Source organism: Kogia breviceps, chromosome 12 (genome assembly GCF_026419965.1).
Source record: "Kogia breviceps isolate mKogBre1 chromosome 12, mKogBre1 haplotype 1, whole genome shotgun sequence".
In the NCBI taxonomy this organism is placed as follows: Eukaryota; Metazoa; Chordata; class Mammalia; order Artiodactyla; family Physeteridae; genus Kogia; species Kogia breviceps.
Window position 1 is genome coordinate 96,336,263 of NC_081321.1, and position 18,203 is coordinate 96,354,465.

An 18,203-nucleotide genomic window follows, 5' to 3' on the forward strand; every position below is an offset into this window, starting at 1 on the left:
CCGTCCCGCAAGCCCTGCAAAGGACCCACCCATCATGTTTGCCTGTACACCTCGTGGATGGCATTATAGGAGGGGAACACAGAGGTTAGAAATTCACCACTTTTATAGTGAGTGGTGGGCATACCTGTCCTTTTTCCGGTTGCTTGTTTTTACTGTTTTTTTTCCAGCCCTCAAGGTTGCTTGCTGCAAAAACAAACCCTTAGAAATGGCCCGGGTAAAGAGCTTTCAGAGCCTTGCTTTCTTGGCCTGCCCAGCAAAAACCTGCAGGGACTCAGAGCCCACAGCAGATTGCCTCCCCCAACAGTTCTATAATTATCTGCTCATTGTCTGTCTCTCCAGCTAGAGCATAAGATACATGAGGGCAAAGATTTTGTCAGTTTGTATGTCCAGCACTTTAAAAAGTGTCTGGTACATAGTAGTTGCTCAAGAAATAGTTGTTGAATGAATGAATTGATTTACATCCATTTGTTTATTCTCGGCAGTGATTCATTCATTCATTTCCTAAGGCAGACCCAATGCCCCACCCTGGGAACACAGAGGAATCAGACATCACTGACCAACTCAGTGTGACGGGGGAGTAGGACATGATCTCACAGTGTGTTCATGACTGTGACATCTGGGAGAAAAGAGGCATACTTCCTGTCTAACCGAAATCCTTCTCACTGCGAACCAAACTAGTTACACCTCGCTTAGAAAGAGCAGGAAGTACACGGCTTCAGGGAGCCCCTGCCCCAGCACAGATGGTGCTTTGATGCCCCATGGCACGGGGCATGGAGGGGACTCCCTGACAGTCAGGTAGTAGTAAGTACTAGGAAAATAAATAAGGTGGGCTAGGGGATAGAACGTGATGGGTAGGAGGAGCTACTCCAGGTCAGGGGAGGCCTCGCTGAGAAGGTGATGTTTGGGCAGATGTCTGCATGCGGTGAGAGAGGAGCCAATTAAATATAGTGAAGAAGGGAGGGTGGGAGGAGACGCAAGAGGGAGGGGATATGGGGATAGATGTACGCGTACAGCTGATTCACTCTGTTATACAGCAGAAACTAACACACCATTGTAAAGCAATTCTACTCCAGTAAAGATGTTAAAAAAATAATAAAATGGAACAAAATAAAAATGCTAAATAAATAGAGTGAAGAAGAGGATTCAGGCAGGAGCAGCAAGTGATGAGACCCCAAGTAGGGAGCATTCCTGACGCTTCTGAGCAGCAGCAAGGAGGCCGGTGGCTGAAGCAGGTGGGGTGAGGAGTCGGGGAGATGAAGCTAGAGAGGTGATCGAGGGCCAGGTGACTGAGGCCCTTAGAGAGTCAAGGAAAGACATTGGACCCTGCTCGGCACGTTCCAGGAGGGGCTGAGCTGAGGCCCATTCAATCAACCTGTGCTGAGTGCCTGCCTTGGGCCAGGCCTGGTGCTGGATGGACACTGTGACCCAGACACAGAGGTTTCGGTGGCGGACGGACAGGTAACAACAACCAAAGGCAGCACAGTGGGTGAGAGGCAGCATGGGAAGCAGCTGGAGCCCAGATGAAGGTGCATTAAGGCTCCCTGGGGGGCCCCCCACTACGCTTTGCTGGGGACGTGACTGTTGGCTGAGGGGTCAGGTGAGTTGGTGCTTGTCCCATAGGCGGTGCAAGAGAAAATAGTCGTGCGCAAGAGCCATACTGTGATGAAGTGTAGAGACCGGCAGGAAGCCCAGACCCAGGCCTGGAGGTTCTTGTGTCATCAACGCCCAGAACTTGCAGGGCCATCAGAGACCCTCTGGGCCAGTGTTTCTCAAACTGGCTTCTGCAAAACCCTGAGGAGATGCCTCAGGGGCACCGTGAGGTACCGGGGTCCAGCCCCAGCAGATGCAGGGGTCCCTGAGATGGAGGCAACGGCGTCGGCGAGAAAATAAATAAACGAGGCAAGGGGGTGCGTGCAGGAGCTTCTGTTAAGCTTCTGACCCTTTATTTTTGACGTATAATTTCTTATATAGGATTTGGGCTCATAATCTCATTTCTACATCTATACACAGAAACGTTAGCGAGCATTGTTCCGTCTTAAGATCTTTTCGCGCAAACGGGATGTTTAGGTCTAGAAAGCTAATTATTCTTTTCTACTTCAGCTAGCAACATATATTGGCCTGTGTCCCAGTATTCTCAGTACCTTGTTCAAAACACATTGTGCAAAAATACAATTCTATTTTCTACGTAGGGCAATCAATTTTAACTTTCATAGTTACATATAATTCATTCGTAAAATATTAACAGTAAAGTCCTTCCGCTTCTCTCTTTTTCCTCCAATATACCGGAGAGGGGGCATACCACATAATCCACCATTTGGGGGCATCCTGTACATAATACCCCACTATGCTTCCCTTCTTTATGCCTTATTCCTTCTTTGGGCCATAGCTCATCTAATTCTTCCTTTAAGCTTCTACTCTTTAATGGAAACATTCCTGTGTTGCCTGACCAAGGGACTTTTTTCCAAAGTAAATTATTTACAGTGGGTATAGCTACTGTTGTGGTTACAGGGGTTGTTGTGGTCTCGTGCCGAGGGGGATTTGCTTTGTAATACTTCCATCTTCTTGGCCTAAACCCTCCAGAAACCCCCTCAATTTTTAGCAAGAATTTTCCGAGAATCAGAAGAGATGCTTTCCGCCGCCCACCAGGAGAGGAGCTTGGCCTCCTCGTGCCGTAACTTCTCGCCGAGCTTTGCTCAGGCAACAGTTGGCAATGCTGGACGGCTTCCGGCAGTGAGGGGCAGGGGAGAACCTGAGTACGTAGGGCCCAGAAACCCCACCCCACCATTTAACAGCAGCAGCTCTGGCTTCATCTCTATTACATATTGAGCTTCCCGTGAACTTTTTTGTGAATAAAGAATCACGTGGCTAAAACAATATCTAAGGGCTGCTGATCACTTTTTAAAATAAATTTATTTATTTATTTTTGGCTGCGTTGGGTCTCCGTTGCGGTGCGCGGGCTTCTCATTGCAGTGGCTTCTCTTGTTGCCGAGCACGGGCTCTAGGCACGCGGGCTTCAGTAGTTGTGGCACGCGGGCTTCAGTAGTTGTGGCACGCGGGCTTAGTTGCGCCACGGCATGTGGAGTCTTCCAGGACCAGGGATCGAACCCGTGTCCCCTGCACTGACAGGCAGATTCTTAACCACTGCGCCACCAGGGAAGTCCCCTGTTTATCACTTTTAAAAACAGATTTATTAAGGTGTAATTGACATGTAATAAGCTACACATATTTCAGGTGTACAGTTTGGTAAGTTTTGATATAAATATACACCCAGGAAGGCACCACTACAATCAATTTATAATGAACGTATCCATTACCTCCAAAAGTTTCTCTGTGCCCCTTTCATCCTCCCCCACCTCCTCTCTGCCCTCCCACTCCAAACTGTTCAACGGCACTTTGCCAGCTTTGCTCATCATAGGTCAATGCTGGAAATGCCCCAAATGTCCTTCAGCGGTGAACAGATAAGCTGTGGCACATTGGTAAGGCAACCTCGTCAGCGCGGAGAAAAGCACTGTGCTGAGTAACAGAAGTCAGACACAAAGGAGCACATACCGTAAGATTCCGTTTATGTGAAATACAAATACAGGAAAAACTAACCTATGGTGACAGAAATCAGATCAGTGGGTGCCTTTGGGAAGGCGGTATTTACTTGCAAGAGGCAGGAGGGCACTGTCTGGGATGATGAAGATATCCTAGACGTGGTCTGGGTGGCAGCTGCAAAGGTGTATACACAGGCAGACGTCCATCACTTAAGGTTTGTATTTTACTGTATGTACCTTAGATCTTTTTTTTTTTTTGTGGTATGCGGGCCTCTCACTGCTGTGGCCTCTCCCGTTGCGGAGCACAGGCTCCGGACGCGCAGGCCCAGCGGCCACGGCTCACGGGCTTCGTTGCTCCGCGGCATGTGGGATCTTCCCGGACCGGGGCACGAACCTGTGTCTCCTGCATCGGCAGGCGGATTCTCAACCACTGCACCACCAGGGAAGCCCTGTACCTTAGATCTTAATAAAAATCTCTCTGGAAACTCAAACTCACTCCCCTTGGCCCACATATGCTGAAGAGGACACTCGCAGGACCCCCAGATGGTCCCACAGATGGCAGGGTGTCTGTGGGGTGGGGGACCCAGAGTCCCAAAGCCATTTTACCCATAGCCTTTGCCACCTGCCCCTCCTCAGTTCCTGGGAATGGACTCCCCAGGGAGATGGTTCCTCGAAGACTCTTCCCCACCCCGTGGGCCTCTGGGGCTGCTCTCTCCTCCTGAGACCATAACCACCGCTGTTTATGGAATGCTCACTGGGCCTCTGAAACTTTGCAAACACCCTGTCTAGAGCATAGGAGGGAGGACCCAGGCTTGGGAGGTGGACCCGCACTTCCCGCCCACCCCCCCACACGCCCTGGCTTTGTCACTGAGAAGCTGAGTGACCCTGGAGAAGGAGAGGGTCAGTAGCTTCACGTCTCTGAGCCGAAGCTGCCTCAACCCCAAAGCGGGCTTCCACAGCTAGCCAGCTGGAGGGCCAGATGAAGTGATGCGGGGCCCAGCCCTGGCCTGGGGGGGAGGGCTCCGTGGCTGGGAGCCACGATTATCTCAGGCTGCATCCCAGCCAGGGGGCCTCCGGGGCTGCTGAGGCAGAACCAGGAGGGCAGGCCCTGCGAGCGGGCCTGCAGCCCAGGCTAGGGCTCCGACCCTGGCACTGAGACTCTTGCCATGTGACCCTGGATGACCAATAAATGAGTTAACATAAATATGTAAGGCACTGAAAGCAGTGTCTGGCATGTGGTAAATGCTACATTGGACCAATGTGTCCAGAATCTCAGTCTTGGTTCTTCCCTCTATAACACATGACCCTCATTGGCTCTACTGGTCACTGCTTCTGTGTCCTACCCACGTGCCAGGGACCCCAATCTCTCCCTACCCTCAAATGACAAGTCTCCAAATCCTCCTAGTTATCTTGGTAGGGGCCACTTCCTCTCTAGGTCTAGTAGCCGTGGGGTCCAGCAGCCTGCTGGGTGGCTCCCACCTGTCCCGAATTTATCCAACCCTGCTCTGCCTTTCATCTCTGTACCATGTGCACAGTGCAAGGGATTCTGAAGAGAAGGCTGGTTGCCACAGCAACAGAGGATAAAGCCCTTGCTCTGCCAGGCTGCTGATTGGCTAAGGCAGGTCCCACCTCCTGCTATCCTGAGGGTGGGGGACAGAGAGAAGGGTCTCCAATGGGCAGGGAGAGGTACAGGCTGCCGGAGCTAGCCCAGGACTGCCCCCTCCTGGCCCAGTCAGAGCCCCTGGGCCTGAGAAACTCTGTCTCCCGTAGGGGGCGTTGGCCTCGCCCTTTCTCTGCTTCCAGCACCCGGGGCGGCTGCAGATGGCAGCATCTCTGGGGACAGCAGCTGCGACTGAGTCCACGGGCCGACACTGAGCTGTTTAGGCCGAGGCTGTGCGCTCAGCCCGGAGCTCCCGGAACAGGCATCTGCAGGGCTTGAGGTGGGTCTGCGGGCACGGGGGTCAGGGTGGGGGATTGAGTGGGGCTTGGGAGGCGGGGAGAGGGGCTCTGCAACCCTCATACTGTCCTGGATGGGACTTTAGCTGGAATGGGGGCTAGAAAATTCCTTATAGATCATCTGATAGCCCCCGCCCCCACCCCGTCACTGTGCAGGGAACCCTGGAAGTTCAGAGAGGGTGAGGAGGGGCCCAAGGTCACACAGAAGGCCAGTGAATGTTTTGCTTCAGCTAAGCCAGTCCTCTGAGAAGCCAGGAGAGGGTCTGGGGTCCTCAGTTGCCCCAGAATGCCTGGGATTTTGTTCACAGGGCTGGAGAGGTTGGGAGACCCTGAACACTGTTCCACAGGCCCACAACACTGCGGCTGAAATGGCTTCTGCTCTGCCCAAGTCCCCCATTCTCATGTTTAAGCTCAAAGGAGGCTGGGGTCCTGGGTGGGGCCAGGGGAGGGGGCACGAATCACTTAGCCTCAGTCAGGCTAGTTTGGAGCAGCCCTTCTGCTTGTAGGTCCCCTTCTCCACCTCCCCTAAACCCAGGCCACACCAAGCAATTCTGAACCCTCTCTTTGGCTCTACAGAAGGGCAGAGGGTTAGGAAGACACTCTAACCCTGACTTTGGGCCATTACCACACTCTTCACTTTATTTCTCCAAGAGGAGAATAGGGCACCTTGAGGCCCTGTGCTTCAGAACAGCCAGTGGGGACCCTGGAGGGCAAGGGAGGGGCTCTGCGTGGATGCAGGACTGGGAAGCAGCATCTCTCCCTCCCCTGGGGTCACAGCCCACCTCATAGACCCACCTGGCAGTAGAGGGACAAGAGGAGCTGGAGCTTGGAGACAGAGGTCTGGAAAGCTGGAGCTTCTCTTCAGCCTGCCCTGGAGGTCATTCCATCCAGCCCCTTTCTTCCCTCCCTAGAAGACAAGAAGGGCCTTTGCTCATTTCACTCTGTTCAGGTATTTTCCCCATCAAACCTCAGGACGTCGCTGGGGGGTTGGAGTCCAGCTCTGTCACTTCTCAATTGGGTAACTCAGGGCAAGTTAATGAACTTCTCTGGGCCTCAGTTTCTTCATCTGTAAAATGTGGACAGTAGCCCCTACCCCATAGGCCTTTTGTAAGGTCTGTGACTGCATTCTGACTGTGGTCTCCCTGCCTGACAGGCAGAAGTGGGGTTTCTCACCTTTACCCCTTTCTCACGCCTCAGGAAGGGGTTGAGGGTGGGTTGAATGGGCCCTGATTTATTGCATTTCTGGAGGAGATAACCTGTGGTGTGGCTTTTGAAGTATGTATAGGAGTTTGCCACATGAACATGAATGCAAAGGACATTCCAAGGAAAAGGAAAGCATATGCAAAGATGTAGACTGTATAACATGCAGATGCACATAGGTGATTGACAAGTGGTTCCCTGTGATGGCACGTAGTGTGGGAGATGAGGCTGGCAAGGTTGGCAGAGAGCAGATGTGGGCACCTGTGGGTCATTCTAAAGAGTCTGGGTGTGTGTAAAACTTGTGAAGCACCTTAAAGCTGCTAGCTGCCACTTTCCTGCTTTCCCCACCTCTGGTGCACTGGAAATAACGATAGCTGATATTCACGGAGTGCTGATTCTGCACCAAGCAGCGTGACGCTAAGTGCTCCTTGGGCATTGTCTTGTTGAACATTCAGAGAGGCCCTAAGAAGTGGGTCCTACTTCTATACCCATTTTCCAGATAAGGAAACTGAGGCCCAGAGAATAAGAACAAACTACTATGTAGCACTTGGTAAGCGCCAGGCACTGGTTCTGAGCAGTTTACATAAATTAACTCTTTTAACAGTCACAACATCCCTATGACCTAGACACTGTTTTCACTCCCATTTTACGGATGTGGAAACCAGTGTCCAAGTCTTTGGGGGCTGGCACCTGTGTCCTTACTCTTATAATTATAAAATGGGGCATGGGCCTGAATTCGGGAGCCTGTGCAGAGCCTGTTGATATCAACCAGGTCCCCTAGGGATGGGCGGTTGGTTGTTCACCATGCTTTCACCAGGCCACACCTAGCCAGGATGCACGGGTGACTGGGGACCCACTCATCTGTGAGGGGCCTGGCAAGTGGCAGCCTCTGCAAATGCACAGTCAGAGCAGCTCAGAGGAGGCATGGCCCAAGCTGTCCTTTACTGAGTGGTCTGAGGGGTCCGTCACCTCACTGAATCCCCACAAGGCTCTGTCAGTGTCCCCTTCTGCAGGGGACAATGCTGAGGCCCAGAGAGGTTAAGCAACTTGCCCGAGGGCACACATACTGTTGAGGGACTGAGCCAGGGCCAGCCCTCAGCTATAAGCTTCCTCGTAGAAGGGTGAGTAGGAGCTGGGTGGGCCCCTGTGCTGGGGGCAGCTGTGCGCTTGGTCAGGGGGCCGGGGCTGCTGAGTCACTGCCCTTCGCTCTCCAGGGTCTCCGTCTTCCCAGCCGTAAAGGTGAAGCTCTGACCTCCTGGCTCTGCGAAGCCTGCGGGTCCCCCTCTGGGAGGGTGGGTGGGATAAGCAGCCTCTCCGCCGGTTCTCACCGACCGTGTCTCAGCAGCCAAGGCCGCCGCGATGCCGCACTTCCTGGACTGGTTCGTGCCCGTTTACCTGTTCATCTCTGTCCTCATCCTGGTGGGCTTCGGCGCCTGCATCTACTACTTCGAGCCCGGTTTGCAGGAGGCGCACAAGTGGCGCATGCAGCGCCCCCTGGTGGACCGCGACCTCCACAAGACACTGATGGTTCGCGACAACCTGGCCTTCGGGGGCCCCGAGGTCTGAGTCGACCGGCTCTGTGGGCGGTGGGGGCCGGGCACCGGGTGCCCTCTGCCGTCCCGCCCGGCCTGGAGACCCCGGGGCAGAGGAAGGAGAACCCCTGGTCCTCCAGGCTCTCCCTCGCTGCCTGGCTCCTCCCGGGAGGAGGGGCTCTGGGAGGACCCTGGCTGAGGGGACATGGGGCACCTGGGTGCCTTGAGATGTCGCTGCTGATGGCCCAGGGCTTTGTCTCCTGGTCAAGCCAGCTTACCCCACACCTGCCCTCCCCAGCTCCGGGGACTCCCCACGGCCCCCCAGTGCCTTCGTGCCGCCCAGCACTCCTGCCCCTCCACCCGGCGTCAGGCACGGCTGCCCCTGCCTGTCCTGAGCCTCCAGATCTCCCACGTCCCTACCAGATCCTTGGTGACACTCAGCTCCCCACTCCAGCCAACGGTATCGACCCTACAGCTCCGTGGGCCAGGCTTCAAAGCTGACCCAAGGAGAGGGCCCCCTTTGGAGGGATGTCAGCTCAGTCCAGCCCAGTCCTACCAGGGGCAAGGCCATAGAGGAAGGAGGTGTGTGTGTGTGTGTGTGTGTGTGTGTGTGTGTGTGTGTGTGTGTGTGTGTGATAGAGAGAGAGAACGTTTGGGGGGAGCGGGCAGGCGTGCGGAGGGGAGGAGAAGCATGTTTGTGTGAGAGGGAGGGGGCCCCCAGGCAGGATGGGAGGTGGTGGGGATGGGGTGAGCTTTGTGGGCAGTGTGGGGTTCCCACCCCCCTCCCTCGGCTGGACTTCCCTATCCCTTCCCTTTCCAAAGGCTGAGGCCGCTGGCAGGAGCCCCTGCCCTCCCCTCCTGGTCCTGCACTGCCCCAGGGGCCCCAAGCCCACCCTGGAGCCCCCCTTCTCCGTGGAGCACCACTGCCTCCTTTTTGGACATAGACTGGCAACCTGCTCGCTCCCCTCCTTTGGGGCGTCCATCTTAATTTATCTCAATAATAAAGATTCCATGACCATCTTCTTTTTTTGTGGTATGCGGGCCTCTCACTGCTGTGGCCTCTCCCGTTGCGGAGCACAGGCTCTGGACGCGCAGGCTCAGAGGCCACGGCTCACGGGCCCAGCCGCTCCGCGGCACGTGGGATCCTCCCGGACCGGGGCACGAACCCGTGTCCCCTGCATCGGCAGGCGGACTCTCAACCACTGCGCCACCAGGGAAGGCCCCCATGACTATCTTTGCAGGACTGTCTCCTTTCCTAAAAGTAGGATCATGTCTATCATCTCACCGGGTCCTCATAAAAAACATGATAGTTCAATATCCCCCCGTTTGGGGGGTGGGAACACTGAATCTCCAAGAGGAAAGAGCAGCTTCTCAGCAGTGGCACTATTGACTTTGGGGACCAGATCATTCTTTGTAGGGGGGCCGTCCTGTGTGTGGTATGGTGATGAGCCTCTCTGGGCTCTACCCACTCGAAACCAGTAGCACTTGTGCCCTTCCCCCTAACTAACTGGAGTCCCCGGGGTAGAGAACCAGTTAGGATAGAAATTCAGTCACAGAGATGCAAAACAGCAGGGCCTTAAACCAAAAAGAACGTTTTTCTTTCTCACGGTACAGTTCACAGGGAGGTTGTCCAGAGCTGATCTGGTGGACAGTTCCATGCAGTGTTCGGGGACCTGAGTTGCTCCTCTCTTGCTGCAGGGCTGTTGTCCTGGCTGGTGCCATCCGAGAGGGCTCTTCGGCATCCCGAGGAGCAGGGTGGAGGGAGGGTGGAAGGGGCCACTTGCCCCTTTGAGGGACACTCCTGCTGGCTGGACCTCTTGCTTCCCTTTACACCTCACCGGTCAATACATAGTCACGTGGCTACTCCTAGCTGCAAGGGAGGCTGGGAAGAGCTGGGTGGCTGTGTGTCCATTTAAAAAGTCCCCCTCCTTACATATAGCTGATTCACTTTGTTGTACAGCAGAAACTAACACAACATTGCAAAGCAACTCTACTCCAATAAAGATATTTTTTAAAAAAAAGAAAAGAAAAAAGTCCCTCTCCTTGAAAGGGGGAGAACACATGGGGGCTACCATTCCATTTTCATAGGGACTTGCCAAGGCAACAGGGCAACAGGCTGAGATTTGAACCAGACCTCCCGACCCCACACCCAGGTTCGCTCTTGCACACACCCCATCTTAGGAGTCAGCGAGAGCAAAAGCTGCCTTCTCTCATCTCGAGAGGTGAGGCTGCCCTTCCTCCCTGGGGCAAACCCAGCAATTGCAGGGGGCTGTGTTGCAGAGCCAGGTTGGAGTGAGGCAAGAGGGCTCCCTCATTCAATTCTCGGCGCCTCTCTTGCCTCACCCTAGGCCCAGCCCTGTTGTTTCTGAGTCTCACAGCCCTGACCTCTGACCCAGCAGAGCATTTTGCAGCTCCCAGAGATTCGCCCCGCCCGCCCCGCCCCCCCAACCAACCAGGCAGCTCCCCCACCACACTACCGCCCAGGACTCTTGCAGGCACAAGAGACCAAACTGAAAACAGCTTCAATAATAGGGTTTGGTTCTGGACTCGGGCTCAGCTGGACCCTGGGGCTCAAGGATGTCACTGGGTCACTCCAGCTCTCCATCCTTCTCTCTCTCCATCTTGTTAAGCCCTGTGGGCTTCCTTCAGGTGGATTTTCTCCACGTGGTACAAAGGTGCCCTGACAGTCCCAGGCTCACGCAACCCCTGTGCCTTGATTTCAGGAGAGAGCACGCATCCAGTTCCTGCCAAACCTCAGGGGGTGGGCTCCTGTCAGCCCCCGAGGCTTACGAGCTTAGGGGATGGGGGTGCCTTGATTGCCAGGCAGCTCTGGCACCCACCCCGGCGGCCAGGGCTGGAGTTGGCTCTACTGATCACGTGGTCTGAGGGGCTGGGGGTGGGTTGCAGCTGTTACCTAAAGGAGGGGAAGGGATGCTGGCCAAAACCCAGGAAGGATTGAGGACACTGCTTTACGGAAGAGGAAACAAGCATGGAGAGGGATGACCCACCCGGGGTGACCCGGGGGTTACTAGCACCTGGGTTTGGGACTGGGAGTCTGGGGTGGGGAGGGCGGACCTCAGAGTTTGGTGAGCATGTGAATCGGCGCTCTGAGTGTGGACTTCCAGGGCAGGCAGGCGTGGCGGAGGTCGGTGAGCAGGTGAGTGGGATCTGTAAGGACCCATTGGAGGGCAGGGCCCTTCCAGTGCCTCACAGATCACCCCACACAAGAATGGGGGTGACCAGCACCACCCACTGGGTAGCCAGTCCCGCACTGCCTCAGTTTCTCTGGCAGTGCCAGCCCCAATGTATTCTGAGCTCCCTTCCCTGAGGGGTGAACCTCTTTCATTATGAGGCTCTGGATTTCACGAGTTCCTTCAGTGCTAATGCAAGTGAGTAGAGGTGTCAGGCACGGGGGAGAGAGCTGCGAGGCCAGGACTAGGTGCCCGGTGCTGCTCTGGTTCATCAGGAAACTGGAAAGAGCCCAAGCAGAGCCATGTGCATGAGTTAGGACTGATGATTGCAAAGGACAGAAGCCCCGCCTGCACTAGCTTGAGTAAGAAGGGGAAGTTATCACGAAGACTCTGGAGTGTTCCGGTCCTGTAGGAGAGGAAAGTAGCAGGGACTCAGGACAACGAGAACGAGCCGCTCAGACCCCCTTAGAATTCTCTCTCAGACTCTTTTTTATTTTTGGCCGCACCAAGTGTCCCGTGAGATCCTAGTTCCCTGACCAGGGATCGAACACGTGACCGCTGCGGTGGAAGTGTGGAATCTTAACCACTGGACCACCGGGGAAGGCCCCTCAAACCTTTTTTTTTTTTTTTTTGGTATGCCGACTTCTCACTGTTGTGGCCTCTCCCGTTGCGGAGCACAGGCTCCGGACGCGCAGGCTCAGCGGCCACGGCTCACGGGCCCAGCCGCTCCGCGGCACGTGGGATCTTCCCGGACCGGGGCACGAACCCGTGTCCCCTGCATCGGCAGGCGGACTCGCAACCACTGCGCCACCAGGGAAGCCCCCTCAAACCATTTTTTATTCCTGCTTCTGTATACCCACTTCACTAGCCAATCCCGATTCCCCCCATTGTGGAAAATGGAGCAGCCAACTGCTGGCAACTTTTATGTCTTACAGCTCTAGCCGGTGGAGAGAGAGTTACCCTGTCCCTCTCTCTGGCTGCAAAGCACAAATATCTCAGGGGTGGGATTCATGGCTCATCCTAGGTCCGGCACCCATTTTAAACTCATCACCCAAGGCTGGGGCAGGGTCCTGTGTGTGGTCCAGCTTGGGTCAGGGCCCATCTGGACCAGTCAACATGACCTGAGCACAGGTCATCTCAGAACCTGACGCTGAGTCCTACTGTCAGGTCTCTTGGGATATTATGGAAGGAAGGCAGGGTTCAGAAGAAATGATGAAAACTGCTCCCCCACCCCTAGCTTGAACACACCAGACAGTCCGTCTTGGAGATGTATTCAGCTTAACTGAATGAGCCAGGGAAGGCCACAGACTAGATCTGGCCAGCAGCCAAGTTTGGTTTGTCCAACACAGTGCTTTGAAAAAAATGCAATTTTTTTTTTTTTTTTTCTGCACCACGCAGCTGGCAGGATCTTAGTTCCCTGACCAGGGATCGAACCCACGTCCTGGGAGTGAAAGCACCGAGCCCAAACCACTGGACCGCCAGGGAATTCCTGAAAAAGTGCAAATTAATTGGCAACATTTATGAGTCAGGAGATTTCACATAAAAATCTTTTTTCTGACTCCTCTTTAAAAAGAAAAATTCTGACCATACTGGGTCTAAAGTGTGAAGGTGTTCACGGTTACAAGCTTCACAGCCTCAGCAGGGAGGATGTTGACCGTGACCCTACCTGAGGCCTGGGCAGTGGCCAGTCTTCACTGCAGGAAAACTGGCTCTGTCCAAAAGCTGCAGCAGGGTCTCCTACCCCAGGCTGTCAAGGAGGAGCCTGAGGCTCAGGGATGATAAGGGATTCACCCAAGCCTTCTACTCTTTTTTTTTTTTTTTTTTTTTTTTTTTTGCGGTACGCGGGCCTCTCACTGTCGTGGCCTCTCCCGTTGCGGAGCACAGGCTCCGGACGCACAGGCTCAGCGGCCATGGCTCACGGGCTTAGTTGCTCCGCGGCATGTGGGATCTTCCCGGACCAGGGCACGAACCCGTGTCTCCTGCATCGGCAGGCGGACTCTCAACCACTGCACCACCAGGGAAGCCCAAGCCTTCTACTCTTAAACCTGGATCCTTTCCCTGTGCTCTCCCCAGAGCTTATTACATAAATGTTTACTTTACATGCTCTTCCCATAAAGGACCCAAGAAGGTTTTAGCTGAAGGAGCCACATACATGGGGGTGGAAAGGAAATATTCTGACTCTGACTCCTACTGTAATACTATTACTTGTCTCTGAGCTTCCTGGCAGCCAGAGGGAAAGGGGGAACACAAAGAGGTCATTTAATTCCTGTTAGGTGATAGCAGGAGAAATTGACTGTTAATGAAAGACAAGTTTTCTGGTTCCAAATACTAAAAAGAAATGTCTCAGCGTTAAGAGCAACAGAGTAGACTGTGCCCTCAGCATTTTTTACAAGGGGCAGGGTTGACCCAGATAGCAGAGCCTACAGAAACAGGCCAATGCCCATGGAACCAGGTTTTTCCATCTGCCAGGGCATGCCAGAGGACTGTACTGGGAGCAACTTGAGGTCAGGGCCTGGCAATAGTAAATCCTATAAAACTGTCCATTTAAATTGCATTTTGGTGGGATTTCTCTGGTGGTACAGTGGTTAAGAATCCGCCTGCCAATGCAGGGGACACGGATTCGAGCCCTGGTCTGGGAAGATCTCACATGCCACGGAGCAGCTAAGCCTGTGTGCCACAACTATGGAGCCTGTGCTCTAGAGCCCACAAGCTACAACTATTGAGCCCGCGAGCCACAACTACTGAAGCCCGTGCGCCTAGAACCTGTGCTCCACAACAAGAGAAGCCACTGCAATGAGAAGCCCGGTCACCGCAACAAAGAGTAGCCCCTGCTGTCCGCAGCTAGAGAAAGCACACGCAGCAGCTTTCCCCATTACAGCCCCAGTCTTGGGCTGTGATTTTTTTTCACATGTCTGTGGAGAGCAGCGACGGCGTCTTCTTATCTCAGCCTGCAGCCTCCATGGCACTGGGCAGGGCCTCCCTGAAAGCACGCTTGTCGGATAAGTGGGGCCTGTCTCTGTGTCTTGCCAGGGGCCACGCATCTGCTTAGAGACAAAGATTTTAGAGAGGCTAGGAGGCTTTCTGGGGGTCAGGTTTTGTGCAGGTTTTTAAAAAGCTTTGGGAGGTTTTGAAGAGTCCTGGGAGCTTTCCTTTCCTGCCCTCTGGTTGCTGTCAGGTTACGGTGGGTATGTCTGGGCTGGGCCCCGGACAGGGAAACAGGAGGCGGGAATGTGTAGGGTCCCTGCGTAGGAATGGCTGCGATGTTCGGACTCTGGCCCCGGAGGGCGGCACAGGCTTCTCATTGTTCTACCCCCCTGGCTCTCCACTCTGGCCGAGCGGCCAGGGCTTGGGAAGGCTTGAGAGACCAGCTCTGGGAGGAGGGCAGCGGCTCCAGGCCCCCCTCAAAAGACAGAGAACCCTGGGAGGGCAAAGCCCCTTCTCCTCCACCCCATCAGGTGGGGGGCGGGAAGCTCAGAATTTGGAGCCTGGAGATGTGGGCGTCCAGCTACGGGTTCATTGTGTGAAACTTGGCAAGTCCATTTCCCTCTCTGTATCTGCAGCTGTAAACAGTTGGAATTGATGTGGAAGTCACAGAAAATCACGAGGGTAAATAAAAGGGGAAATCAGAATTACAAGGCAGTCATTTCAATGGCGAAGGTCGATTGAATTCATGGCATGAGGGATAGTGCGATGGCGCTTCTCACTGCGTCCTTGCAGCCGCGTGAGTGCTCACCAAATATGTCTGGCTCTTCAGCTCTTGCACGTGGTAGGGTTAACCTTCCTGCAACTAGTTCTTGCCAACGAGCTGTGATCAGAAAAGCCCAGGCCGAAGCACTTAATAGCTACCATATGATTCAACACTCTCTCCTTCCTCCGCCACAATGACCAACACGGCTCCAGAAGGCAGTTGCTCCATCAGCCGGGGTTCCAGAGTGAAGGAGGCATGGAACAGAGCCTCAGTGGACCCAGACCACAGTGGACACGAGGCACGAATCAGAAATAAATAGTCGTTATTATAAGTCACTGGGATTTTGGAATTGTTTGTTACTGAGACACAATTTAACCCATCCTGACTGATATAATTTCCACTTCACAGCTGAAGAAACTGGAGCTCACAGAGATTAAGTGATTTATTCAAAATCGCACAGCGGTAACAAACCCAGGTTTGAGACTCTAGAGCTTGTGCCACTTGTCTGGGAGGCCACCACAATGATTTTTTTTGCTTGGGTGGAGGTCTGTCCTTTGAGGCCACTTTCAGGCCTGTCAATCTTTCCTTTGGTGGGAAAAAAACTTGCGTACAGACACAAGGAGGTCATTGCCACTTTGGGCCACTAGAGGGCAGCTGAACCCAGGCGCATAATTAACAGGCAGGCAGTTTCGTCCTGGCCCCCAACACTGGAGAAGAGAGACGGGCAGGTAGGTAGCAGGAATACGGAGATGAACAAGACCCGTTCCTGTTGCTCTCAAGGCCCTAACAGCCTGGCAGGGAGCAAGATGGAGTAATTCTACACCTTCAAGAGGCCACATGAAGGCATCTGGTCCCTATTTAAAAAGGCAACTGAGGCCCAGAGGGGCAAGAGATCTGATAGAAGTTGCACAACGAGTCACTGGCCAAAGAGAGGAGAGAAGCCAGCGAGTAAGGACCCCTGACTTCAGCTCAGGGTTTCTGCATCTCAAAGATAATGCAGGGCTTCCCTGGTGGCGCAGTGGTTGAGAGTCCGCCTGCCGATGCAGGGGACGCGGGTTTGTGCCCCGGTCCGGGAAGATCCCACGTGCTGCGGAGCGGCTGGGCCCGTGAGCCGTGACCGCTGAGCCTGCCCGTCCGGAGCCCGTGCTCCGCAACGGGAGAGGCCACAACAGTGAGAGGCCCGCGTACTGCAAAAAAAAAAAAAAAAAAAAAAAAGATGACGCAATCCAGTGGGGTGGGCGGTAAAGCCTCCCCCAACTCAATCTGTCCAGAGAGAGCTGTGCTATCCCCTCCCTCAGCCACCTCTTTTCTTCCTAGAATCAGGCTGGTCCTCAGGCCTCAAAGCAAGGAGAGAAGGGGAAGAACTCCAGACAGATCCCCTCCCCCACCCACTAGGACTTCCAGCAGGTCTCCTCTTCACCAGAGCACAGCCAAGTTTGAGACCCTAAAGCTTGAAGGGGAGAGAATGAATAAGAAGAGGGGGAAGTTCCTAGGTCCACATATTCACCATTCATTCAATCAGTTTTTCCTTTTATTCATTCATTCTACAGAAACTTATGAGGGTAATTCTCACCCGGCCCTGGGACCCAGAGACGAATAAAGTCCAGGCCCTTCAGAACTGTGCTGTCCAATACCATAGCCACAGATTAAATTTAAAGAAAATTAAAAATTCAGTTGCTTGGTCCCTGTGACGAGGCGAAGATTAAAGGAGATGCCAGGAGAATGCTTAGCCTAGTTCCTGGCTCAGGGTGAGTGCTCAGAGGATCTCCACCGCCACTGCTGTATTATAGTCACTGTAAGGACCTATTTACGTTCCCATCTTCCTGAGCAGAAGTGGGTTCCTTCCCAGCCCTGACACAGTGCCTGGCACGTAGTAAGTGTTCAGTAAATGGTAGCTATTATTATCACCTTCATTATTATTACTATTCCTATGATAGAGGCAGAAGAGGGAACCCAGCCCAGCCCAAGGGTCAGGGTCTGCCGACAGCCCGCAATGCCAGAGCCAGGCTGGGAGGCCTCCTGGGTCTCCTCAGGCCCAGGGGAGGGTCATCTTCGCAGGCTCAGGGCCTTAGTACAGGGTCCAGCTGGAGGGAGCACGGGCTCAGGGGATAGCTGTTGAAGCAGAAAGCCCCTGCTTTAGTCTCCAGGAACTCCAGCTTGCTCCAGGAAAGACCTCAGACGGGTGGCCGAGGTGGTCTGAGGGTCACAGAACTAAACAGGGTGTGGGGCGATGCAGAGGGAAGGCAGAAGTGAGGTCGGCTCTGGGACCACTGGAGCGTGCCCATATTTGCAATCTCCCTATTCTCAACGCAAACATCTCTCCAGGGGCAGAGTCTGTGGGAGACAGAGCAGATTTGGGGAGGGCAGGCAGCAGGGCACCACACCCCATGTGTCCTTGAGTCCAGGGCAGCCCAGCCTGGCCGTTATGAGCCTCCCATGGCCCTTTGGGATTCCAGAGGCTCAGAGCAGCCATTCACTGACGCCCACGGCTGAGAAGCCGGCCCCTCCCTGCCCCACAGCCCAGCCCAGCTGTGGATGTAGCTGGTGGTACAGGTCAGGAGAAGGCTGGGCCCTAGGCCGGGGGACCACAGCCTGGAGACTGAGGGGACCGTTGGGATGAGAGCCCTGAGCTGGTCATCACAGCCAGAATCTGGGCGCGGAGGAGGTGAGGGCCCCGCACCAGGGTTAGCTTCCCAGACTGAAGAACACTAGACCTTTCTTTTCTCTGATCAAGGTAGGTGAGTATTTGTGGGTGGGGGGAGGATAGTACCAAGGGATTTTTTTTTTTTTTTGCGGTACGCGGGCCTCTCACTGCTGTGGCCTCTCCCGTTGCGGAGCACAGACTCCGGACGCGCAGGCTCAGCGGCCACGGCTCACGGGCCCAGCCGCTCCGCGGCATGTGGGATCTTCCCGGACCGGGGCACAAACCTGTGTCCCCTGCATCGGCAGGCGGACCCTCAACCACTGCGCCACCAGGGAAGCCCAGTACCAAGTGATTGATGGGGGGTGCATGCTCAGTGACGGGAAGGGATCTGGGGATGTTAGAACAAATAGATCTCAGAAATTCTGTCCTCTGGCCAGCTGTGTGTGTGTGTGTGTG

The 18,203-nt window shown here is 54.4% G+C and overlaps 1 protein-coding gene across 3 annotated transcripts; it reads left to right on the plus strand.

Annotated features, from left to right (window-relative positions):
* Positions 1-5,165: 5,165 nt before the first annotated feature.
* SMIM45 (small integral membrane protein 45) lies at positions 5,166-9,247 on the plus strand. Of its 3 annotated transcripts, none has more exons than XM_067008334.1 (2): positions 5,166-5,476; positions 8,038-9,247. In XM_067008334.1, exon 2 carries the CDS (start codon positions 8,052-8,054, stop codon positions 8,256-8,258), a length of 207 nt encoding a protein of 68 aa, XP_066864435.1. In that variant the 5' UTR covers positions 5,166-5,476; positions 8,038-8,051; the 3' UTR covers positions 8,259-9,247. The 3 variants fall into 3 exon arrangements, with proteins under 3 accessions (XP_066864435.1, XP_066864437.1, XP_066864436.1); XM_067008336.1 differs by having other exon boundaries at positions 5,204-5,476; positions 7,907-9,247; XM_067008335.1 differs by having other exon boundaries at positions 5,208-5,476; positions 8,035-9,247.
* The last annotated feature ends 8,956 nt before the right edge of the window (positions 9,248-18,203 follow it).